The sequence below is a fragment of the Vanellus vanellus genome (assembly GCF_965231255.1).
Source record: "Vanellus vanellus genome assembly, chromosome: 1".
Taxonomy (NCBI): domain Eukaryota; kingdom Metazoa; phylum Chordata; class Aves; order Charadriiformes; family Charadriidae; genus Vanellus; species Vanellus vanellus.
Genome location: NC_138905.1, coordinates 76,460,496 through 76,486,561, shown reverse-complemented (window position 1 = coordinate 76,486,561; position 26,066 = coordinate 76,460,496). Strand labels below are relative to the sequence as shown.

Here is a 26,066-nt window from a genome sequence, read left to right as displayed (position 1 = left end):
GCGGCGGGCAGAGCCGAGCCGGGCCGGGCCGTGGCGGGCGGAGGAGAGCAGCGGCGCCGCGCTCATGTCAGCCCGCGCCCGCCGCCGCGTCTCTTCGGCCTCCCCCCCTCCCACCCCCCCCCCGCCACACAACCCCGGATCGGTTTAGTTTTATTTTATTTTATTTTGTTTTGTTTTTGAAGGGGAGGAGCGCGGCACCCAACTAGAAATGAGCCAAAATGTCTGAGAAAATGTCCAGCTTTCTGTACATCGGGGACATCGTGTCCCTGTACGCGGAGGGCTCTGTCAACGGGTTCATCAGCACGCTGGGGTGAGTGAGGGGGCCCGTGAGTGGGCCGTGCCCGGTGGGGTGCCGTGTCCTTGGGGGGTGCCGTGCCGTGCCCGGTGGGGTGCCGACCCCGCGGGCAGCGCCGGCGGCAGCGCAGGAAGCGGCCGGCAGCGCGCGCTGCCGCCGCCGCCGCCACCTCGGCGGTGAGGGAGAGAGTAGGAAGTGCTGAGGCGGCGGCGGCGGCGGGAGGAGGAGGAGGTGGGGGTGTTGAAGGGAGGCGCGGAGAGAGAAGTTCTCGCACAGGCCCGGGGGCAGCGGGGACCCCCGACGGCGGCGGGACCCGCGGAGCGGGGCGGGTGGCGGTGCCCGGCGGCGGCCCCGGCGTGGGGTTGGTCCCGCTCCGCGCTCCCCGCTGGGCTCCCGCAGCCCCGGGCCAGCCCAAACCGGAATACCCGGCGTTTGCCAGGACCCGCTCGGTAGAAATAAGTCCCGTGCTATACCCCCATGCCGTAGTGGAGTTGTTGTTCATAACTAACTTTTTTTTTTTTTTTGGGGGGGGGAGGGGGGTTGTCTTTATTTTATTGCACTTCTGAGAATTTTTGACAAAGACGGGAAGGGCAAAAACTTTCATTTCGTGGTCACGGTCGTAATCAGCTGTTAAACGTGCATCCCTTCACTTTTGGTTTGCCATCGCCTGAAGTCTTATCTGCCGTCGTTCATAATCAGATACTCACAAGCAGATACTTAATTTCGCGGGGGTGCTTTTTTCCACGAGCTCTTCTTTCTCTTTGTGGGGGTAAGAGATGCAGTATAACCGTGGCTGCTTTGCTCCCGCTTGCCTGAGGTTCTTATTAACCTTGACTCCTTTGAATCACCTTTTTGGAATCCAGGACAGAAAACCACAGTGAATGACGTTAGGAATACATTGATATCTTTCTTCAAACCACCACGTAGTTTTGTTGTAGTGACATGTCCTAAGGGTGCAGTGATTCCCTCTGATATTTGTAGGAAAGCGGTGGTAGTTCCAGTGACTTCGTGGCGCGTCCGAAGTAAGCATGTCCTTAAACCTTTGGCGATGGAAAAGTCTCCTGTGCTGCATGAACCCTACTAATCCGCTTGACGAGGAGGCTCAAACTCCAGTTTAAATGTCAGTGTTGTTTGCTGCTTAACCGTTAGCTGTACCATCAGAGTAACAGTTAAACTTGCTAAGGCTGATGCGCTGCGTGGGTATCGCTCCTGTGGGTTGTGTTCAGCAGCCTGTGTCCTGGGATCTCTTCGATGGAGGACGGTAGGGTGAAGTGAGGGCACTATTAACACATGGATAATAAATGCCTAAGTCACTTAATGGGGTACTGTTACTGGAAAAGAGACGGTATTCAAGGTCCTTTGTATTTTTTTTATCTTATTACTACTTCCTATCCTTGCTGTTCACTCCTTTCTTCTGTTGACAAGTGTTTTTCCGTGGTTTGTTCTTCTACTTGTTAATTTTGCACCTTCTCTGTCTGTGACTCTGTGTTCTCTCACATCTCCTTTCGTTTCACTGACTCTCATAATTTTAAATCCTGTCCGAAAATACTTGCTTTCTGCAACTGTTAATCACTGGATATTGTTTCTTATTCTTGTAACCCTGCCATTACTTCTTTGTTGGCGTAATTTGTTGTTGAGTTGCTTGGTTTTGTTGTTGTTCTCTCTTGCTGCTGTGTTCTGTGGTCTGGGGGAAGCTAAATTTGATGTACTTTTCTTTTACTTTTCATTATGTTGAGAAGCGTTCCTCATTTCACAGAACACCTGCTTGTCTACAGCCATAAATGTTTTTGCTGCGACTGGTGCCTGTGCAGCTGTGAGTATGAGTTGAGTATGTGTCGGCGTGTTCTCCTGTCGCAGCCTTGAGCCCCCTCATCCTCCCCTTGTCCCTTGGAGTTAGGGCAGGACATCTACCCCCCCGGGTTGTGTTGACGGGAAGCCAAGATCAAAACTTGCCTAAGGCACACAGGCTTTCTTTACCAGGAGAAATAATTGAACTCAAGCCAACACCCTGCCTAAACAGACTATCCAGGCTCTCTTTTAGTAAAGAGCCAGCTAACCCAGCTCTAAAAACGGGATGAGACAGGACTCCTGCGCACATCTCTCCTTCAGCTGCGGGCTGGGAGTTCAGGAATGCTGATGTAGCTCTGTTAGATTTTCAATACAGCTTTTCTTTTTTTTGTGTGTGCCTGGCTCCCAGGTATGGTAAATGCAGCCACAGAGCCAGGAGGCTGGAGTTGAGGAGCTGGAGGCCTTGAAGGAAGCGTGAAGTCACCAGTGGAAAACTCCCATGTCTACTAAACGAGAATGCTGACCCCTCTGCTGGTGGCACAAGAGCTTGGGCTGAAGTCTAAAGTTGCGATGCCAAGTCATGTTATCTGTGCCAGCTATTGTAACTACCGCCTTTGGAGCAGTTGCAGCAACGCAAGAGGCAGAAAAAACCCAACTGTATGTTCAGGGGAGATGTTCGCCGAGCTGCACGTTTGGTGTACGACTGTTCCTAAACTTCCGCATCTCCTGCATTCCTGCAGGCCCCATCTTCTAGAGGCGCCCCTTGTTGGCGAAGACAAATTGGGTTAGGGGTGGGAATGACTGCCTGCTCTCTTCACTTGACTGATAGGGGTCCTCGTTTTATTGCTCTTGCTGGTATTGCTCAGCGTGCTGTTTTGAAGGGTGCTGGGCAAACTAGCTTGTTGCTTTTACACTCTTTGTCCATCAGGTAGTCTCATGTGGTTGTGAGAACTTGAAATCCAGCTCAGGTCTAGTGATTCTGCTGCAGGGAGAGAGTCCTGTTTATTTTAAGCTGTCAAAGGCTAATTGTTTCTTAAACAAAGCGTGAGTGAGGCCATTCTATAAATAAGATAAAAAAAGTGCACAGCACCTCTCCAAGCGGGGGAGGTCTGTCACGTCAGCAAACCTTACTCCTTGAAAAGTTGAACCAGCTCAACAGATGCATTTTGAGGTGGAGATTTCTAAGCAAAGGCTGTTTGATGCATTTTGGAATAGTTTTTTGCTCACTTGCTAATGCAGAAATTTTTGTGTGCTCTGTTTCCCCAGGAAACCTAAAGCCGAGAGAAAGATGCAGCTGAGCTGTTCAGATCAAGCATAGGGTCAAGTTAATATCTACTGGAACCAGTGTGGAAATCTTCCGCTGGTGCAGAGAGGTGCCCTCTCCTCTACCATTAGCCAGAAGTGCCCTTCTCCACTTGGAATCCACAGCCTGGGACATCCTCCTGGAGATGGAGGTGCTTATGCCCCTTCTTCCAAAAACTGAGCATAACTGCTCTCTTTTAAAGTACAGATACAGGAGGAAGAATTTGGAGTGGTGCTGCCTCGCTTCCTAGATTAGGAGCTCCTCCTTGTTCAGGGGACAGGCTTCCCATGTCCCCTGGCCCTGTGCCCAAGTGAGCGTGCTGAGTGGTGCTAGGTGAAGGCAGAGGTGCCTCTCCACACCTCCCTCTGCAGAAGGTGTTTGATAGTTGCTGGAACGACCAGATACTGTCGGACCCAAAAGGAGCCCAAAAGGTTGGGGCGCTTCTGTGAGCTGGAAGAAACCTGTGCTCCTGCCCTTGGCTCTGAACTATTTTTTTTTTTTTACTTACTATAAACAGCTGTTGGATGAGGGCTCTGCTTTGAGATTTGATCCCTCTTAGTCAGAAGAGGAAACTGAACCTCTCTTCCGCATCTGGGGTTAGCGCTGTTGTGTGGGATGGGGGCAGGGGGAGGGAAGTCAGGCAGCGCTGCTCTGAATTCTTCCTCCTGCATCTATTTTTTAAGAGAGCGGTTGTTCTCAGTTTTGGGAAGAAAGTGTGTAACCACCTATCTTCAGGAGGATGATCCAGGCTGTGGATCCCCAGTGGGGAAGGGCACCTCTGTACAGGAGAGGTTTTTAGGGCTCAGCATTCTCTGTTGGCTACTGCAGGTCTTTGGATACTTGAGGTACTGAGACTCCAAGCCAAACTACCTTTTTTTTTTTTTCTTCTCCTGTTTGGCTTCGGGTTTATTTTGGATTTGGATGCTGCTCTGAGGTGCTGGTGATGTGTAATCTGGGTTTTTCGATCTCTGTGAGCTTCTCCCCCCGCTTCCTTTTTAAAAAGAACGCTGTTGAGTGTATAAACTGATAGTCTTGCGATTTAGTACAGAAAAGGAGATGTATGGGAAAAGGAATTTATATCCATGGGTAGTTTTCTGCCATTTCAAGATGTATTTGGTACTGGCTTATTGGACTGTGCTAATAATGGCTCCCCCCCCCCCCCCCCATTTTTGAGTTCTTAGTGTGTTTTAGCTTCTGCACAGTTTGAGGGTTTATGTCCCACAGGAGGTACGTGGCAGAGCTAGGTAATGAATCCAGGTATCGTAAGTCATTCGAGACCAGTGTCTGAACCTTGAGAGCACCTTCCCCAATATTTTGGCAGTAAGTGTTGGCAATGATGTGTACTGGGAATCAGAGCTGCTGTTGATTGCCTTGCGGTACAAAGAGGGGGGGAAAAGTGTTCTTGATGGGAGAGGTGGGGGAAAAAAAGTAGGTAGCAGCAACAGCCAGCATCAGCTGTTGGAAAGTTTGATGATGAACCTGTTAGTCACCATCAGTAGCTGCATTCCTGTCTCACCTCCGTAAACGCACCTCTGTGCCATAGCAGTGAAAAACCTCATAGAACATAGTTAATGGAGCATGCAGCAGGAGCTGCCTGCTGGGTAATATATGGCTGTGGATGACGAGGAGCGCTAAGACTTATTTCTAATTAGCAACAACTGTGTTGTAGAGTATTTGGACTCGTTTTCTTGAGTTTAGTGGTGATTTGTCCCGAACAACTTGTCTTAATTTGTGGAAGTGCTTGCCAAAACTTTCTTACTCGAAATGGGTATCACGGTTTTATTCAGGCTCCTTTACTGGGTTTTTGTGCATTAGTTGTCTTGTTGAAGTTGGACTTCACACACAGGTTGAGTCAGTCATACTTTGTGAAGAGGCAAGATTAAATAGAAAGTGCTTATGGAACAGCATAAATCAAAATATTCCAAATACAATGAAGGCTGAAATGTGTCATCTCGATGGTCTCAGGAATGGTGCTAAGAACAGATGTAGTGACTGATGATGCTTACAACACACCAATGTAGTGTTTTCATCAGTGAGCTTATTTTTTATTTTACCCCTCTCTCCTGCTGTCTGAAAGCGTAAGCTATGGTTAAGGAACAGAGTATAAGTCCTTTAGTTAACAGCAAGTTTTTCTTTCTTGTGCCAGCTGACAAAACATTAGTCAGGAAAGAATAAAAAGCCTGAAGAAAGTGAGAGTGGCATAACTAGAATTGCTTATAATTTAGTTCTGATACATATAAAGTCAAATAATACCTAGGAGAGGGAAGGGAAGGCGAATTTCAGCTTTCATGTGGGCAAAAGTATTTGTATATTTTATTACCTAGGTACTTTATCCTCTGGATTGACTGTACCAATGAGATTTGACAGTTTTGATTGTGTGTTCCTTAATTATTTTTTTTTTTTAAGTTCTGTGTAGGATTAGCAGTTTGAGAAATATGTTCTCTTGGTTGTCTTCCTAATGCAAAAGCACTGGTCTGAATTCTGCAGTTACTCTGAATGTATGCTAATGTACCTGGGAAAATAATTTGGCCCATCATATGACATTTTTCAGCTACATGGTGTATTTCTTTCCTGTGATAACTTTCCTAAGCATAAGCTGTATTATATGCATTATTAAATACCTTCATTGATCTTACAATAAATGCCACATAAGCGGAGATGTAGACATATAAATGCACCTCTGTATTTTGCATACCTTGCAATTCAATACATATATCAAAGCTTATATCCTCTGTAATTATCCACTCACATTAGTGATTAGGCACTGCTCCAGCTTTGCCATTTATAACAAACTTATTTTGATGCTCATCTCAAATATTCTAACAACAGTGCTGTCTTTAAATAAACAATGAGGCAAAGCTTTCCACAAAGTGCCCTTATGGGAATGCAGCAGGTAATGAGCCCCGGAGGGGGTTTGTTTGTTTCAGAAGTTTTACTCGCGCACAGAGCACAGCTTGGGTGTGAAGGAACGTAGGATTAGACTTAATTACGGCATTATGATTTATGAGACTATACGCTAAAGTGTAATTTCCTTGGTTCAAAGGGCTCATTATCAAACAGAAGTGGAGAGAAAATTGGGGTTAGGGAAAGAACAGATTGATTTAATCTAAAAGTGAGTTTACCCGTAAGCTCTGTGGTAGTGATGGAAATAAAAGAGGACTTGAGTTTTGAATTGAGACAAGTGGTGTGGCTATTACAACTTGTGTAGTTCTCAGCTGGGCTATGGGTAATGTGGGGAGTAGCCGGGAAAGGGAAGGGAGATTGTTTAACTTGCATGACTTTAAGTCTGATTTAACTTCCTTTTACATAATGAGGGGATTAACTAAAACAGTCTTTGTTCAGTTCTCGGACTCACTAGAAATCAAGGTTATCCCGTATTTTCAAAGTGCCACAGAGGAAAGAGTCAGACCCACCTTAGACTTCCCCGGCGTGGAACGCTGTCTCCTAAGAAGCGCGTGGACCTTTGCTAGGTGTGGGGTGTTTTACTGCACGGCGAAGGGTTTGGCACCCGCTGCCTGTGGCTCTCAGTGGTGCAGGCGGCTGCGGCTGCTGCGGGGCTGAAGCGTGAGCCTGTTTATTGTTGGGCAGTAGCACAAAGCCATCTCCTCTGTGCCTGGAATTCATGCGCTTGCTTGGAAGTCGGGTTTCTGCTTGCTTTGAAAAGTCTGTTACTTCTTGCACGAAAGGGAGGCTGGTGAAGTTCATATGACATTGCTATACTTGATTAGGGGTATTTGGGGGGGGGGGGGGGAGAAGGAGACATGAAAACAAGTTGTAGTTCTGGATTTTACTTTTTTTCCTTCTCTGTGTTGTGTTTTGTCACTTATTCAGAGATGCGTATTTTAATTATATTAGGGACATAAACCCCCTTATGACTGATTCTTTTAAACCTTAATTTGTTATTTGCAAATCTGATTCCATGTAATTACTTGAATCAGTAGTTCCCCCGCTACGTAGATGTGTAGATGCTTCCTGACACAGTTCCTGGTGTCAGCAGTTTATAATGACGCTAAACCTTGACATTTTGGACCCAAGGTAGATGCCCGGGGCTGAATGATTTTATGTGGAAAGTTTCAAGTAAAATGGCATTTCTGAGAACAGGATAAGCAAAAATGCATTGGTTATCCCTGTTTTAAAAACTGGGATCTTGCAGCTATGTGTCGAGAACCTCCCTGAGCTGCAGCGCTGCCTCCATCCAGACCCACTTCTCCTCCAGCATGGAGGGCTTGTCCTTCTCTGCCCTTTGGAAATTTGCCCAGGTTTTTTGGCAGCAGTGAGTTGAGGAAGGATTTCAGTCAGACCCTTACGACCACAGAGGTTGTCTTGGTACCTGCTTTTTGCTGGAGGGGAGCGGGTGTTAACCTGGCAGGGGCGGCAGCTCCTCCCTGCTGCCACTGGTCACCAAGAGGTCCCAACCTGACCTGCAGCTGTGTGGGAGGTGAATCCCAGTTCCCAGGATTTCCAGCTTCTTTTCCTGGGTTGGGGGGGGAGCACAGGAAAGCTTCAGTTGTCCAACTGCTTTATGGTTCCTGTCTCTGGAGAAGTAAAAAAAAAATAATACTGTTTTTACTACCTCAGTTCACTTCAAATGCGAAACAAACTTAAACCAAGAAATTGCATTCTAGCAAGGTAATGGTTTTGTTTGCAAAATTGGAAACAGAGTTAAACAAGGAAAGCAAAAGACAGAAAACATGGGCTTAAAATGTACTTGTTATTCATGTCTTGTATTAGGTATCATCTGAGGTTCTGAGGGGCTACTTTGGCTGTGGTAGCCAAAAGACTGTGTCAGTAGTTGTCTTGTTGCTCTAGTGCTGTTTTCCCAACTGTCTGTGCCTGAATCTGTCTACCTTTTATGCTAGTTTGTTTGCTTTTTTTTTGATTGCTGTTGAATAGAAACAAAACATTGTCCAAACCGTATTTTAAAACAATTCTTATTTATTGCTTAATAGTAAAGGAAAGAGGACCCTAAAGTAATGACTGGGCTGGGCAGCCTGGAGTCCGTGTGAGCACTGCTGCCCTGTCCTGCAGCGTACCTGAGAATCGTCTGCCCCTTCAAGGGCTCCTGCAGCGCTGGTGATCTTGCTCAGGTTTACCTTTTGACTTAGCAAGCTAAGTGCATTGTCATCATAAACTTTGCACAGATTTTGCAGACCACGTCCGTGAGTGCTTTTATTCCCCCCTCCCCTGTTGCTCAGTAGCTTGCCTTCTGTGCCTCTAGTTTGGGGAGTCCTTTTGCGCTAGCAAAAATGTTTTGGACCTTGGCAACTTGGGATGCTGCCCATGCCAAAGGTGCCCTAGCCCTTTATTGGCTTCTGAGGTACATCACATTGCCTGAGCAGGATTTTTCTTGCCGTTACTTCTGCTGGCTGATGAGCGACCGCGGGGTTGCTAGATTGCAGAACAGAAAACAAGAAGACCTTCTGCCCTGTCCTTCCAGCGCTCCCTCGCTGGCCCCTGGATGATGAAGAAGAGAGGGGAGATGGGAGCAGAGGGGCGCGTTGGTGAACGGAGGGTGAGGTGGTGGAGGAATCAGCAAGGCAAGGGTTTGTGTTTGTGTGGAAAGAGGTAGATGCAGGTGGTGGGGCAGCAACTGATGTGCGTGGTCTAACAGGCAGCACGGATTAGAAGGGAAGTGGGGCTGAAGAGGAACAGAAGATGGACAGTTGCCGAGAGATCTGCAGTCCCTTGCTGACAGAAAATAGTTATGAAAGCTACTGGCAAACTGTCTTTTCTTTTCAAATTACTCCACACAGAAGAAAGCAGCCTGTCGCTGCCGTTTTTTACTTTGGTATTTCAAATGGTGGAGGTCTGTGCTGAGACTGGTATGGTCTCAGACAATTGAATATTCGATATTTTTTTCCCCAGGGTTTTTGGTGTTGTTTAGGAAAATACATAATGATACTACCTTCTCCAAGAGAATGTCTGAGTTACAAAGTCAGCTCCTCAGAATGAAATAGCAGTTTTAAGATTGTCTATGGTACCTTACACAATTCTTTGTGTAAAAGCACAACAGTCTTTATTGACGTGGTCCCGCACTATCGTTTGCAGTGCATGGCTGACTTGCTAAGTGCATGTGATGCCCAATCATTTTGTAACAGCTAAGCTTATATGTAATGAATTGTGGTACCCTGGTAATCTCCTTATATAAAAAAATTTGACAGTTCGTTTGAAATGGCCCTTTAGGTTGTTACTGCCGCATGAGTGAGGGCATGGAATAGAAATTTAGATGAAATTACTTGGCAGAAGAAGGCTAGAAGAGCCTTGTTATCATTTGATGCTACAGGTTGAGCTTACTACAGGTCTTCTCTGTACAAAGAACTGATATTAAAACAGTAATCAAAGAACAGTAATTTTTGTTCTTTGACCTCTGGCAGATAACAATCAATGTCATTAAAAAAAAATATCAACAAACAAAGCCTGAAACAAGTTTTTTTATATGAATCTCAAAGTACAGAAACTTGTTATGATCCAGTGCTTGGATGACTTATCTTGATTTTCTTTGAGAGGCTTGTTTGAATTTCAAACAAGCTTTTTTTCCCTGCACTTGACATATACAAGTTAATGAATGTTGCAGAGGCAGCTGAAAGCATGCAGTCACAGGATTAGGAAAACAACTGATTTAAACTCGGGGTAATCCCCAAATTTTTATACCTACTGCCTGCAGTTTTAAAGGCAGCAACCCAGTTCTTAGGGTTTTTCCTCTTTTCAGTGTAAATTTGTGCTGGTAGTCCTGTGTGCAGGGCAGAGGCAGGTCAAGCACCGGAGGCTCTGAGCCACCCAGCTGCTCGTCTGCCTCCCGAGGATGCTTTGGATGAAAGCTTAGAGGAGCAGCCGGCACAAGGCACTGCAGCATCCCCAGCCGCCTCTGCAGGATGCGTCTTATTTCACTGAGGGGAATTTTGCCTGGCTTCAGTGTGCACCTACATCCCTGATGCCTGTGAAATTTTGTGTAGTTGTATGATCTCGAGCACTGCGATGTGGAAATTTTAACTAGGCAGCTTTAGAGGGCAGCCAAGTTGAATGTGACTGGTATCTTGCAATAACTGGCATTACTTGTAAATCCCAGCTCCTAGGACTCTATAAATTTTGGATATCCTCAGCTTCCGTTTAAGAAAAGTGAGCTGCTCTCCCCCATGGATGTGGGGGGAAAAGCTTGAAAATAAGAACGTTCACAAATGAAAGGTGTGTAAGGAGTGCCCTGAGTTTAGAAGTCATTTTCTTCTGCTAAGTTTAAATCGGAGCACGTGGTTTGCAGGTGGGGGGTACAACTAGCTAATGGAATGTGAGTACTTGAGACTGGAAACAGTGCTTTTTGTGTGACCTTGTTGATGTCATTTTAAAGTTAGCTGGGTTTGGATTTCTCATGGGCTCGCCAGTTATTCCAGGTAACTGAATCAGCAGTGTGCTTTGCTAAAATATTCTCGGTCACCTTTTAAAACTGCTTAATATTTCTTTTATTGTTCAGAAACAATAAATAAAGAGGCAAAGACTGGATATCGGTTTTGAAAGCCCTGAGAGCAGATCTTTGTACGTTTGAGTGGTGAAAAATGTTGAAAGGCATCACTAAGCAAGTTCCATTTTTCCAATCAAAGAAGAAAAGTTTTAAGGCTACCTAGAAAATTTTAAATATATAAATTCCTTCATTTAAAAAGAAAAACAAAAAAACCCCACAAACCAAAAAAAAACTGTGCCAAGTGAGAAAGGTTAACTGCCCGTTAGTAGTATTTACTTTGATATCTTGGACAATTTCCAACTTAGGTTATTGCCTTTTGCTAAGGTAGGCTCAGTTTCAGCTAAATTCACCCTCCCCTGCTTGCCATCTGCCACTTGTGAGGGTGCCAGTCTGTAGACTTCACTCCTGTTCTGAATTGAAAAAAATAGGGTCTGGTGAGCTTGACTCTACAGATTGCTGAAAAGTCAGGGTTAAGTGAAGAGTTTTGTGGAATTTTGTTGTTCTAAAATAAGGTTTTACATCAGACTTGCTGATGTAAATATCAGGTAGGGCAATGGCTGTAGTGCTTCTCAGGTTGAAGACAAAACTTAGTCAAGCTTCAAGGTTGAACAGGTTTCATAATTACATAACTCAGGTAATAAATATTTTGGATTTTAGTGTTGCTGTAACAACAGTAAAGTTGAATACTTCAGCGAATACCAGAAGTTCAAATTTTGAATAAGTTATGGAAGGATATCTACAAAGATACTTGACTATCATTGCTATCATTGCAGTATGTTGTTTATAGACAGTACTTAGAGTATTAGAATACAAGGAAAAAGTATCCTCGCCTTTAAAAGACAAAAATGCAAAATAACATACAGAAAATTTAGTGGATATTGTGTTAGGGTTTTCTTTTTGTTGGTGAGGAGGTAGTTATTTGTGTCAGGCTGTAGTTGAGTTACGTGCATATATTTTATTCAGAAAAAGTAACTGACAAAATAGTGGCAAAGATTTATGACATTATTTCCTGTATAGATGGTCTAAGATGTAGGTCCCACACCTGCAAATTTGTAGACTTACAAACTGCAAATGTCATGAGGCAGTTTTTAAAAAAAACTGTTGAAGAGCATTCAAGTTAAGATTGCTACTTCCTTGGCTAGATTTTCAGGAGTACTAATAGATGGATTAGGATTTGATCATGAAACCATTCAGAGGCGCAGGCATCTGGCTCTTCAGAGAGGGCACCGCTATGGACTCTGGGCAGCTGCAGGATTTGGCTTGGAGGTATACTCAGTTTCTATTAGTCCTGAAAGTTCTCTTGCAAAAACCAAACAAGGTCAGGGCCTGGCAGTCCTGTCTGTATTAACTTTTGTAGTTGAACAGGTTTTTCTGCCACCGGATGCAAGGACCAATTACTGCATTTATTTTTTTTTTTTTTCCCCCTATGTAGTATCTAGGATATAGTAAAACCATAACTTGTAAAGTTCTGCTATAACACCTCATTTGAAGCAATACTGTGCATTAGGCTGGTGGCGTTGAACTCCCGGTCCGCAGGACTGTGTCATCTGGTCCATCTCCTTTCTACGGCAGATTAAACTCTCTATTGTGATTAGGCTGCTTTTAATAGAATCACTTTACTGGAGTAGAGCTGGAAGCGGGACAGTGCTGGTTTGAGTTTTCAGCCATGCATCTAAAGTACATTTAAAGGGAATTACTGTAGTAAGGGATGGTACACAAGCAGAGGAGTGATGTGGACAAGGTTATTAACAAATTGTGGAATATAACCAAAGCCTCCAAGTTCTGGGTCAGTGCTCTTTTATAAATGTTGATCTAGTAAGATGTGCAATGCTAAGTTGCATAAATTGTTTTATATTGACTTATCTCATGGTAAGCCTTGGGGGTAAGCCAGCTGTGACAAAACTAGTTAGTTTCTATGTGTTAAACACAGATATGTCTATCCATGGATATATTTAAACATGGATAAGCATATATCTAAAAATGCAAGAATGAGCTTTATGATTGCAAGAAAAAAAGCACATGCTGAAAAGAGTTTTACACTTACTGGCATTATTGTCATGCTCATACGTTGGGTGGAACCTCATTGCCTCTGGTAAGTACAATTACTGTTCTTCCTTTGTAATGGAGGTGCAAGATAAAATCATTCCTCCTTTCTGCGACCAGATAGTTGAAGCAATAGAAGTCTCCACCCAAAGCTCATACACTTGGTGAAGGCTGAGTAAAAGCTGAGCTGTGTTACCCAAGAAGCTGCTTAGAAAGAAATTCAGCATCGGCAGGGCAAGCTGTACAGGCCTCAGTGAGTAGAAGTACAGGCAATGTAGGACAAAAACTCAGTCATAGGCAGAGAAAACCTGTTACGTTGACCCATGGAAAATAAAAATAAGAGTGTGCTACTGAGCACTGTTCTCTCTGAAAACTGTAATCAAAGAAACTCCTGCTGTTTGATTTCTCCTGTGTCCAGGAAAACAAGAATTTATATATTCCTTCTGAATAAATGATCAAGAAAATATCTGACACCGTCTCGAACTTTTCCTTATAGTGAAAACAGCCCTTAAATCTCCAGAACCGACGTCATCGCTTGTGACTAACGATAACCTGGTATCATGAGATGGATCCAACTTCCAAAATGGAAGCTTGTGACTGGTGTTCTTGTCTCTAAAGACACCAGAAGGAATTGATATGATTTCTAATACAAGAACTGGAAGCCTTGCAGATAGAATTGAAGCAAGAATAAAAATGCTGTCTGAAAAAAAGAACTGAGTGCATCAGGAGTAAAAGCGAAGACATTTCCTAGTGAATGCTTTGAAGGATGGTTTGCGGATGAAAGTGAAACCTTTTATGGGCAGCAATTAAAAACTGTCTGGACAAGTTTGGGAAATGTGCAGGCAATATACCCACTCTCAAACAGCAAGGTGGGTGAATGGAATGGTCAAAAATATATTTGCTGTGATTCTGGTCTGGTTTTCTGCAAAATCTAGATGAGGAAAGCTTGGGATTGTTTGGGAGAGTTTGAGCCTCAGCAAAGACTTGACTTGAGAAATGATCTTCCAGATCACTTCTGATTAACATGATAATCAGTTATCCAACTGTGGAAACCTGGGTATGAGAAGACAAAGGGGAGTTTAAGAGGTGACAGAGTATGATAAAATTTTTGAACTACCTGGGGAGAACTCCTGTCAGTGCTTAAAATTCAGACATTTTCTTCATAACTTATCTAAGACAGAAGTACATGGTCAGGACTGACTATGCTGAGGCGTCTTGAGGATAGCTTGCCATGAGGTTGTAGGAATTAATAGGGCTTTGCTTTCACAGGTGTTCACAGATCTAGGAGCAGCAGGGTGACCTCGATGCCTCACTCAAATGAACTCTCTGGAGGCTAGTTGCAGATATTGCCTTAGGCAGAAGATCAAAGGATTATTTCAAGGAATGACTCAGCTGAACAAGACATCACTTTTTCTTTCCTTCCCATAACTTGCAAAACCTCCTGAATAAGATGCAAAATCTCCTGAATCATCCACTTGAAGAATGTATTGTTCCTGGAATGGACTTCAGAACAGCCAAATGCTTTCCTGGGAGAACATCTGGGGAGACGATTTGCTCTTGCAGTCATCTTACCGTGTAGCATCCCCTCAGAGTGGCAAGGTCAAGGTTTTCTGGTCGCATCAGGCAAGCTTGGAGTTTAGAAATGGGATAAAACATAGGAGGTTATATTCATTCAGAAATTGTATTGTGGCTTTGAAACTGCTGAAATTGAGGGGGCTGCAAGAGTGATAGCTGATTTGAAAAAAGTATGATTTGGTGAAGTGTAAGCAGGATGTGGACAATGGTGCAGGAAATGTGATGTTTGCAAGATAGATAAGAGAGAGCGCCCCAGTGCAGCAGTATTTTGTGGGGGCATCAATGTTGCTGAAGAGCTTAGTTTTTTTCTGCCATAGAATGGATAGTTAAGTCCATTGCCATAGTCATGACTTATTTCACAAAATCGCCTGACGCTTGTGAAGTCAGGCACCAAAGGGCAAGGGAAATAGAAGAGACTTTGCTGAATGATTTTTGTAGATTGAGAGTCAAGTATAAGCCAGCTATGGATCAAAGGAAAATTTTAAAGTCAAAGTATTTTGCTAAGTCTTTGAGACTGCAGGCTTCTGTAAAAGTTGCGCTATCTCAATGTGCTCACAGCCTGATGGGTGTGGTAGAAAGGATCATTATGGACTTGTACCTTCAACTGCCTTATTTTATAGACTCAAGGAAATTAGGGCACTCTATCCCTTTGCCTTTGAGGGGCTTAAAACTGGAGTGGATGAGAATGAATTATAACCAGAAGTTATTTTGTTTCAATATTAAGCAATTCTCTTTATAATAAAGAAATTTTGGGGTGGTGTGGACTGTGCAGAAGATCAGACACTAGACTGGAAAAGCTCATTCAAGCCTGTTTGGTAACATGAACATCTCTTGGACACATTTTTACAGGAAAGCATATGGAGTCCAGGGATTGACTGGATGTGAGTGAGACATAATGAATCAAGGAGAATTCAGTCTCATTTGCCCTTTGTGCCTCTTTTTTTTATGTAGTTTGAGATACATGTGTGTTAATAGTTTAGCTTGTAGTGACAAGTGCATGGACTAAAGAGACTACATTCATGTCCAGATTAAAGAATGAAGTTTTCCAGCAAGCTGGAGTGAAAGAAAGCTTTTTTTTTTTTTTTTTTCAGTAGCTGCTTTTCATCTGTTGTCTCGGTTTAGCAGAGGTCATACAAGAACTGGAAGCATTTTACCCCTTTGGCCCAAAAAGACTGAAAATATCTTGCTATCTCTTCTTTCCAATCAGTTCAGTCCTCTGAGGATACCGAAGACACTGTATTCCCAGACTTGCCTGATTGATGAAGTGTTTTCAGGTATCTTCAAATACTGTCTGAGTGGTCTCTGTGCCTTGGCTGTGGGTATCTGTGTTGGTGGATGATGTTCCCTGTTGAAGTTTTGGAATTTCTGCATTCTGGCTGTTTTTGCTCAAGAACAGGATGTTTTTATGTGACGGTAGTTTGAGGGATCAGATCTGAGTGCTTGTTTTCTAAGCATCGATGAAGACACATTATTTCTAATAAAAAACAGGCATTTTTTTTCTCCCTGACTTTTGCAGCCAGAAGGAATATGGATCTGTGGTGTAGGCTGGACCTTAAGTATCTTCCACGAGTTCTCAGTCCTTCTTCATATAAAATGGGACTGAATTCTTCTAAATGAAATGAGGTAGGTTATTTAGTCTAGTTGACGAGGAGAAGAGGGAGGATGGTTTTCCTATGCATTCAATGAAGTATGTTGATAGCTTGCTCTGTGTGGTGTTTGGTCCTGGTGTGTGGGCTATGCAGCCTGAGGTGGTTCACTATGGTTCCCCATTTCCAGCATTTAATCTACTATGTCGGTTGTGGAGGAACGAGAAGCTCATTTTTACCCCATTACTGATCTCTGTCACCCTGAAAGAGCAGTTTGTGCTGGCAGTGGCATGCTTCGGGGTATTCTTTGCACCACTGACACTGCTTCTGCCTAAGCCCTTGCAATTTGTGTGGTTGGTGGAAGGATGTTGAAGGAAAAATTTGACCAGTAGGGGGTCCACACGACCCAAACAGTAGATAACAAGTGATTGATTATCTGTTATCACTGAAGAGCCAATCTTATTATGTACAGTTTCTGCTTTTAGGGTAGTTTGAAGAATTAACAGTGTCTGAATCTCAGGATGCCAATGAGCTTTGGTTTCCTGTTCGTTTGCAGGAAGGAGGAGATGCTCTGGTCTTTGCCCAGATCAGGGATTTATCTCAGGAGGCTGATCACTCCTCCACTACCTAGTCCCTACATTGAAGGTAGGGTCTTTCTGGAGAGACAGTGCATGTGAAGGCACTGAGGATTGCCTGGAAGATGCTGACATGGTCTTTATACTGGTATAGATGTAAAGGAGATCCTTTCTGTAAATGCTGAACTCTCCAAGGAGGGGCAATGGACAGGACTTCAACACTGCCCCAGCTGGCTAGTGGCTCTTTGTCTTCTGGACATGATGGATTTTCTTTTTGGAGGCTGATGTTCCCCCATTAAACTGGCACCTGAGTGGCCAGATGAATTTCTGTCTCTGGATTTCCCATCCATGTCAGCCTTAATGCGGAAGCAACTGCTTTCAAATGAGTCTTGGCCAGGGAGGATTGCTGGGGGGTGCTGGGAAGTCTTATTTTACTTCTGCCACTCTTGCTACTGTGTGTTGAGAAGAGGCAAAGTGGAATATTTGTGCCATCCCTTGCAGGTGGTGAACTGAGCGCTTGCCGGTCAGGTGTTTTCTGGGCACTGCGCTGCCAGAGTAAGTCAGCAGAGAATCTGATTCAAATGCGAGTGGAAAGTCTGCTCAACAGCTATGACAAGTTCTGTACAAAGTTAGTTGGCAGGAACTTAGCGCAACTTTGGTGAGTGTTAAGTGCTGTGATACTTTTTTCTAATTTCAGAATGATAAGTTAGATACAAACTTTTCCTTTGTATAAACACAGAGCTTTGTATACAAACAAATAGCTATTTCTGATGCTCGTTTCCTAGAAAAAATTTAAACTTGAAATATAAAAATAAACAAAAATATGTTCTAAAACCTCTTCAGATTGAGGATTAGAAAAAAGAAACAACGAAGGCTCAAGCTCACTTCCAGCTCACAGGATTGCTAACACAAAGCTGCAGACCAACCAACTGAATTGCACATTGTGAGGTGCAGGAACAATTTGTACTCCTTTGAAGTTGTCAGAGTAGCAAGCAGCAACATACATACAGTGGACTAAATCCTTGTTTCCGCTTTCCATTTTTCTATGAAAGATTATCCATTAAGGTTTAACCAATATCTGTTTATAACTTAACGGATCACAGGAGAGCAGTTAACTTCTGGTCTTATTTAGGACACTATACTGAGGGAAGAATTTATACGTGAGTAAACTGCGGTAGCAGAGATGATAGTGCCTTTTGACTTGGTGAGTAGTTTTTCAAACCACTGAGGCTGTGGATATACATTTACTCTGCAAGCTGCTTTTTATCAGTGGCTGCACATCACCGTTCATCATCAAAACATTTTGTATGAGTGCTTCTTAGTTCCCTCTAAGCAATATGAGTTCATATACTTAAACAATTTAGTAGATGATTTGTGTTAATGGAGTTGACTGTTGCTTAGAGACCATCAGGCTCTGAAAGGTTGTAACATGAAATGGGTGAACTAGGCCAATGTTTACTTTTGCCCTTTCCTGCATTTGAGTCGACTTAGTCCTCTTGTTGAATGTTGTGATCTATGAGTCTTGTAACTCAAGTGTTAGGCATCACCTAAACCAATACTGTTTTAATTCCACGTGTCAAATTAAATAGAGTTCTGCATCAGAGAGCTACTTGGGGCAAGGTTGGCAGCTACAATTTCCAATCAGAGAAAAAGCTTGAGAACAGCACGTCTGTTTTAGGAGGAGGCCAGACCTTCTGCCACTCGGGTTGAAGCATCTCAATGTCCTCTTAAACGGAAGTGTTAATCAAAATATAGCGGACTAATTGTTTATGTGAGTGGATGAGATTATCCTAGACAATGTGGTGCTGTTTGACTTGGAGAAAAAAACTGTGTAACCATACGCAAAGCTGCACCACAGAGATAGTCGATTAGCTTTTTGATTAGGTAATAAAATCTGGAAAGGTGATAAAAATGGAGCTGATTTTTGGGTGGGGTGTTGTACTATCTTTTCAGATCAGCTTATAGCTGAGTTGTATTATTTACTGTGCACAAATGAATAGGGAATCGTAGCTAAGGCAGCAAGCTGGTTTTTAATCTTAATGTGCCAGGCAGCGGGTTAACTTCTTGTGATAACGGGTAGAGCAGTCCAAGAAGGTTGTGGAGTGATAAGGAAAAGGTTAGAATAGTTTTACCCTGCTGAATATCATTGCACAATATTAGATTGACTTTAGCAGGACTTTTAAAACGGGGGCTGTGTACACCAATTAATTTGTTTAATTTGAGAGTAGATGTGAACTTTGGTATGCCCCTTTTTTTTTTTTTTTTTTTTTTTGTGTTCTAGGTTCCCCTTGCAGGGAGACTGTCCATTAGCTGGGCAGCCTTGCTGCTACAGTCAAAGTCACTGTGGGAACCCGGGCAGCATGGATATAAACCTCAGGATCTCGGGCTTGCCTGTAATAGCGTTTAAGACTGTACACTGACACAAAAGAGATGGAATACACAAAGTACCCTGAAAGGTGGAATGTGGTCTTCCTGGGAAGGGCTGCTAAAATATGTCCCACTTATTTATTTTTTTCCCATTAAGAAAATAAAAAAGAATAGCCTGAGAGACCTGACATCTCCGAAAAGGGAAATGGGTAGCTTTCTGTTGCATGCCTACATGGTCTCCCCACACTGGTCAAGAATTGATCATGCAGGAGTAAGTAATGATGACCACTTACTCTGTCACCCACCACGCTCTCACCTTGCTCCAGTTCCTTGTGGTAGCTGCATGGTCTTCTTCAAAGCAGGTTCGTTCTTTTTTTTCTCTCATGTTATTTTCCTCCCCCCTCACTCCAGCCAGGTGCAGGACTCCTGTCCCCTCAAGCTTCTCCTCTTCGTGAGGCCTTGAAGCTCTGTTAGTGTGCCCATCTCACTGCCTGCCTTTCTCGCATGTTGGATTCTGCCCTTCCCTGACCCACCTGGTGGTTGAGGTGTTGGGCACCCACGGTCGTCGAAAACTACTTGCTGTAGCAGGGCGAGCTAAAAAAAAGCCCCGTTGGTTCCTCACAAGTTGCTGTCGGGGCTCTGCTCTGGGTGCAGAGGAGTTGACCTTGAGGTTCTCCTGCCAGCCCAGCACTCAGCAGCCGCTTGCCCGGCATTGGGACGGGTCCCAGTGGTGAATGGAGAAGGGGAAATGTGGTGGTTTGTTTTCTTTTTTTTTTTTTTTTTTTTTTTTTAATCTTCCCATGTATACAATGAAAGGAAGCGCTGTAATAAACCGCGTGAGGTAAAAAAGCTTTCCCGGCACATTACCTTGTAACACTTCTTCATCCTGTTCCTTGGCTCCCAGTCCTGCTTGGGCTAGTGCTGCCTGTGGGGAAGGTCATGTCCAGCGCCCAGCTCACCCAGAGAGCTGCCTTCTGCCCCTGCCAGCCCCGCCACGGCTCGGCCTTCCTCGGGCAGAGGGGCTGGGGAGCCCTCGCTCACTGTCCTTTCCTGCCCAGGGGAGGAACAGCACCTTTCCTGTTGATGTGGGCAAAAAGAAGGGAAGGTCCTTGGGTACCTTTGGCATGCCGGAGCTGGTGTAGAGGAGCACCGTTTCATTCCCAACATAGGAAAAGGAATAATAAAGTGCCCAGAAGTTAAGTAAAAGACAAGGGGGGTGGGAGGGTGGAGAGAGGAAATACTTGGAGATGTCTGCAGTGCTTCCTGTTTGCTTCTGAAAATTATGAGTCAGATCCCCCACAAACAGGAGAAGAAGGGGTTTGAAAAATCGTGAGATTTAAAAAAAAAAAAAACAAAACAAAACAAAAAAACACACCCACAACGTAATCACACATAGATTTGTTCTCTTGGTCTTCTGGTTTTTGAGCTTTCAGAGCTGGAGGCTGTTGTTCACATTTCTCTGGGCAGCAGTGACAGCAAGGAACACACGCTCTTTCCCTCTTCAATGAAAATAGAGGGATTTTTAATATATATTCATACGGTATCAGGAAATATTCCAATAGAAAAGATAACAAGTATCACAAGATTTGGAATAAAATGTGTGATACCATCGCAGTTCTTCTAGAGTTGATGGCTTTGACTTGAAAAACTTTTATAACATGGGTTAGTTGTAACCCTCAAGCCGCTTTGCCTTTGCTTTATGAGATACATGCTTTGGCACAGGAGGGAGGAGGTGTATTGTGTGTGCCTGGATCGCGTTTGAGAATAACAGTGCTTTCTACTCAATGGTCCGGAAGGAGGAACCGTGCCCCTTTTCCGTGGGTAAAGCATAGTTTGCATCTTTAAAACCTGTGGATTTTGTGGGACTGTAACAAGTGTTAATAAGTGTGCGTATGGCAGTACTACACTTAAAAGGAAAAATGAAGTGGATGCCGTTCTTCCACTTACTGTATCGCTGAAGTGCAGGCTTTGCTAGAAGACGCAACTTCTTTGTTTCTCTGCCAGTTAATTCCCAGTAAGCATACGTAAGTGATAAAGGACTCCAGCTCTCCAACTAGAAAGAGACTATTTGCAGGCATTTTTCCTCTGTTGTGGTATCAGGATAAACTGTGCGAGGAGACCTGGAAAGCGTTTCCTTCAGCTGAAAAGAATGCTGCAGAACTGGAGGGCCTTAACGTGAAAGGCCAAACTCATTTCTTTGTAACAGGGCTTGTTGTTAAGACACACCTCGGTAGGTGATATAACGTTTGGACAACTGACAGCACAGCCTGAGAGCCAGCACTCTACGGTGTTCAGGGAGGGTTGTTGCTCTGATATTTATGTCATGGTTAAAAAGCCCCCTCATCCCAGTGCAGCATTGTGTCATCTGTACGGAAAGTGCAAGTGGAAGCTCTTGGTCAAGGATGAGCCCGTTTTCAAAAAAACCCTTTCTGCTATGTCTGTATTAATAAATAAACCTGTGCTCACGTGTGCTCTGGGGTGATGGTCTGTATCAGCAAACTTCTAGAAGTGTTTCCTGGTATGATTTTGGCACTAATGCTGTCCTCAGACCCTGTGCAGGGAGGGGCTGGAGGGTTCCTGGAAGCTTCTCCTGGAGCATACAGCCACCCTGTCTTGAACACTGAGGTCTGCTGGGGTTTTCCACGCCACTTGTCCTCAGACCCTGGGAGCCTTCTTGGGCATGTCAAATTTGCTGTTTGCAAGTATAGCCTCGCTGTGTTAAAACCAGGGGGGATGCCAGCCTGGGTTGTGGTCAATTTGAGAAAGGTCTGGAGCAGTTTCGAGGTTGGAACCTGCTTATTATGGCACTTTCCCATTTTAAAGTGCTAGTTAACAAGAGCTTCAACGTGAGGAGCACAGCAAGGCACTGGCTCTTCTTCCACCTTTACCTTCATGCCCGTAGACCCGCGCAGAAGCTTCTGTTTTGCCACCTTGCTTATGGCGGCTGTTTCTTGGCTCTCCTGCTTCCCAGTTCCTCCCCCCTGTGGAAGGAGTGTTCCCAGGCATTTCCTCTCCAGGTAGCTTCTCGGCGCTGGTACGTGTAACTCTTGTCAGCGAGCGTGTACAGGTTGGGTGCAGGTGTGGCAAAAGGCTCTGAGAGCTGCTCCCAGCTACTGGGAAAAGCAGCTCTGCGGGAATCTGGAACAGCTCCCGAAAGGATCCGTCCCAGTAGGAAACTGGCTCTGCTTAGTTTAAAAACAAGTAAATAGTGTCACTGTAATTTTTCAGCTGGTTTTTGTTTGGGAGGTGTTTTTTAACTTGCTGCAGAAGAAACAGAAGAGCAAAGATGATATGCAAAAGTACCTGGCCCAGCTGCAAAAATTTGTGAACACTTATTATTGCAAAATTAAAATAAAATAAGAAATAAAAATAAAACCTTTTTGTTGAGAGAATTGGAACATATGTTGATGTGAAGTGCTCTCTTATCCTTTAATAACTCTGCATAATTCTCATTACCATCAGTGAGAGCTGGACACATATCAAAGAGCGAGCAGACCTTGTTCAGTGAATTCCTGCAAACCAAGTCATTGTCCCTGCAGGCAGAAGTAAACACCAAAACCAGCAGCGGGATTTTTGGGAGCTGAATTACATGTTGGGTACGAGGCTGGTGGTGGTTCCACCGTTAAAAGCAGAGCTGCCTCCTTTTATCTGAAAGCAAAACCAAGCAGTGCTGTGCTTCCAGAGTGTTGCCTTGGTGAGAAGGTGGCTGGGGAAGGTTCGTGGTCCCCATGTCAAGCCTGGGTTTGTCCCCAGTGCCAGCACACAGCATGCCACGTGGGAGGGGGACGTGGCTGGTGGGGGGGGTCTAAGTCCTGCTGCGTGGTTGTGGTGGCATGTGGTAGATCAGGTCATGGTGGTCAGCGCTGAAGCCAGCCCCTGGAGCAGCTCAAGGAAGGTATGCTAGAGAAAGAATATAAAAAACGCCGTGTCAGATGCTTAGTTGCTGTTGCAAAGCGCTTTTTGACTAACTTCAGTGGAATTACACAAGTTCATGCTAGCTCAGGACTTCTCACCATGTGAAGGCCTCTGAAATGAGACGGGTCCTTTCCTCATTTGGTGTCCTGACATGGAACAAAGTTTGTAATATAGAGTATTTTGGGATCTGTATTATCTAAAGGAGGGGATTTTTTTTTTTTAACTTTACCAAACAGTTAGGCATGTAAGATTTGCCATTGCTGTGTGAAATAAATATTGCAAAATGTGTAAAATCTCATCATTTTGATTAAGAAATGTTTTCCACGCACATTTTTATGTAAAGTGACATCAATTGGTCTGCCAGATTTTTACTGTTTATGTTACAAAATGGAGAAAGAACTATCATTTCCAGGATCTGGATTGTGTTTGTAGGATTGATTGTTCCAGGTTGTGTTTGCAGGATTGATAATTTGTGTGTGTGTGTGTATTTGTGTGTGTATGTATGTGTTTGTATATATGTTATTGTCCCAGAAATTGTTGAGGTTTGTTAGGTACCATACAGTAGCATTCGAGGCTGGTTTGTCTACTTAAACAACAATATTTTACATTATGCTATTTCAGCCAAATCTAAATGTCCTAATTTTCTCCTTTTGCTTATGCTTCCTTTATACAATGTGTTGCCATTTTGATGTGTAGGTGTGAATGCCTTCATTACCATTTTCAGTGATGAAGTCACTTTTTTGATCACTGGCAGATATTGGTATTTCTTAACAGTATTTTCCTGGGTAAACCTTGCTCTTTGTTTTCATTAAATGGTGTTAACAGTGGCAAATTCAGCCTTTCCGATTCCTTCGGAAGCACACAGTTCTTCAAAACAGTCCTTTCAAGTGGGCGTTCACAAATATGTGCAACGTAGCTATAGACAAAGCTGGGCAAAAAGCACGAATTCTTCTGGTGCAAGCCGAGTGTAGAATTTCTTTTGACTGTGATTATTTTCTCTCTACTGCTGGCTTTGCTTTGCTGTCTCTGGCTGAATAGGTAACCCTGCAATGAGTTCTATCTGTCTACTTGATTTTGAGACCAGTGATGCTATTAATAGGACCTCTTTTCTGAAGTCACTATGTACCAGTCTGATAGGGACTGATTAGTGAACTACATGACTATAATTCACGTAAGATGCAGGTTTGCACAGTCCTGAAAATCCCATTTTTAGTTAGCAGTGGTCGCAGTATCAGTGTTTCTAATGTATGTTATGTCAATATACCTAGTAATTCTACTTCATCCATTCTTTTTCACGTTGGGAAAGCTGAGTGGCACACCTCTTTATGGGTAGTTGTAAGGTGTAAGCAAGCAGGGTTAAAGTTATGTGTTTAATCTTGATTTTTCTGAATTACTTCTAAGCAAGCATCGTGTTTGTGTTGCGGCAAATCCTAGACTTGTTACAGTATTTGCATTCAAAATGTAGCTAGTTGGAGTAAGGATTAAGTGGAAGAGTGGCAGAAGTTAGATTTGTACTTAAAAGCTTTGATGAAGGACGCCTCAGATGCTCCTAAAATAAATAAAGGGAATATTTGGAGATTATCATGGATGTTTGTGGTATGCGCCCTCTGCCCTGAAGAACACAGATATAAAGCCTCAGTTGAGTACTGTATGTGGGCTGATACTTCAAATAGCCTGTTGAACAGCTGATAAGCAGATGATGACATTTTTGGATTTCAATGTATGATAATATGCTCAAAGAACTACAATATTTTAATACATATGTCCACATCTACAACATCCCACTTTTTAAAGTCTTGTCTTGAAATGATCAAATTTCCAGTTTTAACAGAATTGTAGTAATTAATACAGCTTTCTTTATCATCTTCATTTTTTTTGTACAATTAACTAAAATGGTTCTTCACAACTGTCCTCGTGAGCAATAGGTGAGCAAGCTTAATTGAAACTGAAGGAAGGTTTTTCTCTTTTGTTCCACCACACCTCAGTGGCTGGAATCTTTTGAGACAAACTGCATCAGCATAAAAACCCTTACCCTTGAAAGTATACTGTGGGTCATGCTGGCTGTCTTTAAAAAAAAAAAAAAAAGACTTTGCAGGATTCAAAAGATGCGTGTTCATTGTACCCTATGTGTAGACACATTAACATAATGTTTTTCTCTGGTTGTTGGCAACTTGGCAGTGAGCGTGCACCTCCAAGAGTGCAGCGTTAGCAGTCTTGTTTTGCTGAGGGATGCACAGAAGTAAGGTGGATGGGGGCAGGAGGAATATCTCAACCAGGTCCACCTGGGTTTCTGATCTGCGTCCCATCTAGGCACAAGAAAAAATGCCAGGCGTTGAGGCTGAACTAGGAGGAAAGTCTTGCAGAACGCTAGTACCACCATCCTGAGATGGTTGAGGGTCTCACTTAACGTGTTTTTCCAAAGTGTATTCATCTCAAAGTTACGCAAGTAGCAAATAGACAAGGGAGAGAGGAAGGCCATGTCCAAAGGATGTTTCATCCTTGTATTTTACACATCTGCCCTAGAGTAGGTTGTTACTGTCCTCTGGAGGTGCTTGTCTCTCAATCTTGACTGGAAAAGGATCTCAGATGGTGGATTTGAGCTACACGCTTTATGCTTACTTGGCTGAACTGAGGCCATCAGAATGCCATGTTCCACCCCGTCTCCACGTGAGATTGATTTGCAGTGGTGAACTTGCTGATGGGGGCTGTGGTGGGCTCCCTCCATTTGAAGATTCTCCCACATAGCCGGGCACCGGGTGCTGCCACTGCTGCAGCAGCACTTCAGCCCCCAGTACATTTCTGGGAAGGTAAGGTGACTGGGGTGAAATCTTGTCCCCAGAGACATCAGTGAAAATTTTTGCCAGTAAGTTCAAAGAGAGACAGGATTTCACCCAGAAGAGAAAATGTTAGTAACAGAAGAATTGTCCCATCTCCCAGGTGATGCCTGTTGTTAGTGGGTCTATGTTCTGTAAGCCAATACTGCTTTCAGAAAGCTTTCCTAATACTCATTTTATCCTTTCCATTTTTTAACTTTAAAAGAATGTCTCAATACAAATTTCATCCAAAAGTGTATGTTTTCCGGTGCAAGATTTTCTTCCGTTGAATGCCTTTAGGCTATCACAACATCCTTGTATGACAGTTTTACTTTTCATATTAAAAAAAGGAA

At 43.7% G+C, this 26,066-nt stretch overlaps 1 protein-coding gene across 2 annotated transcripts in view; it reads left to right on the top strand.

Moving 5' to 3' along the window:
- Positions 1-218: 218 nt before the first annotated feature.
- The window catches only part of ITPR2 (inositol 1,4,5-trisphosphate receptor type 2), a gene marked incomplete at its 5' end in the record, with an annotated part of 265,207 nt that continues 239,359 nt past the window's right edge, over positions 219-26,066 (top strand). For both annotated transcript variants that reach the window (XM_082485241.1, XM_082485240.1), the window contains one exon: positions 219-310. In XM_082485241.1, coding sequence (XP_082341367.1) covers positions 219-310 — 92 coding nt within the window. The remainder of the gene's footprint in view (positions 311-26,066) is intronic.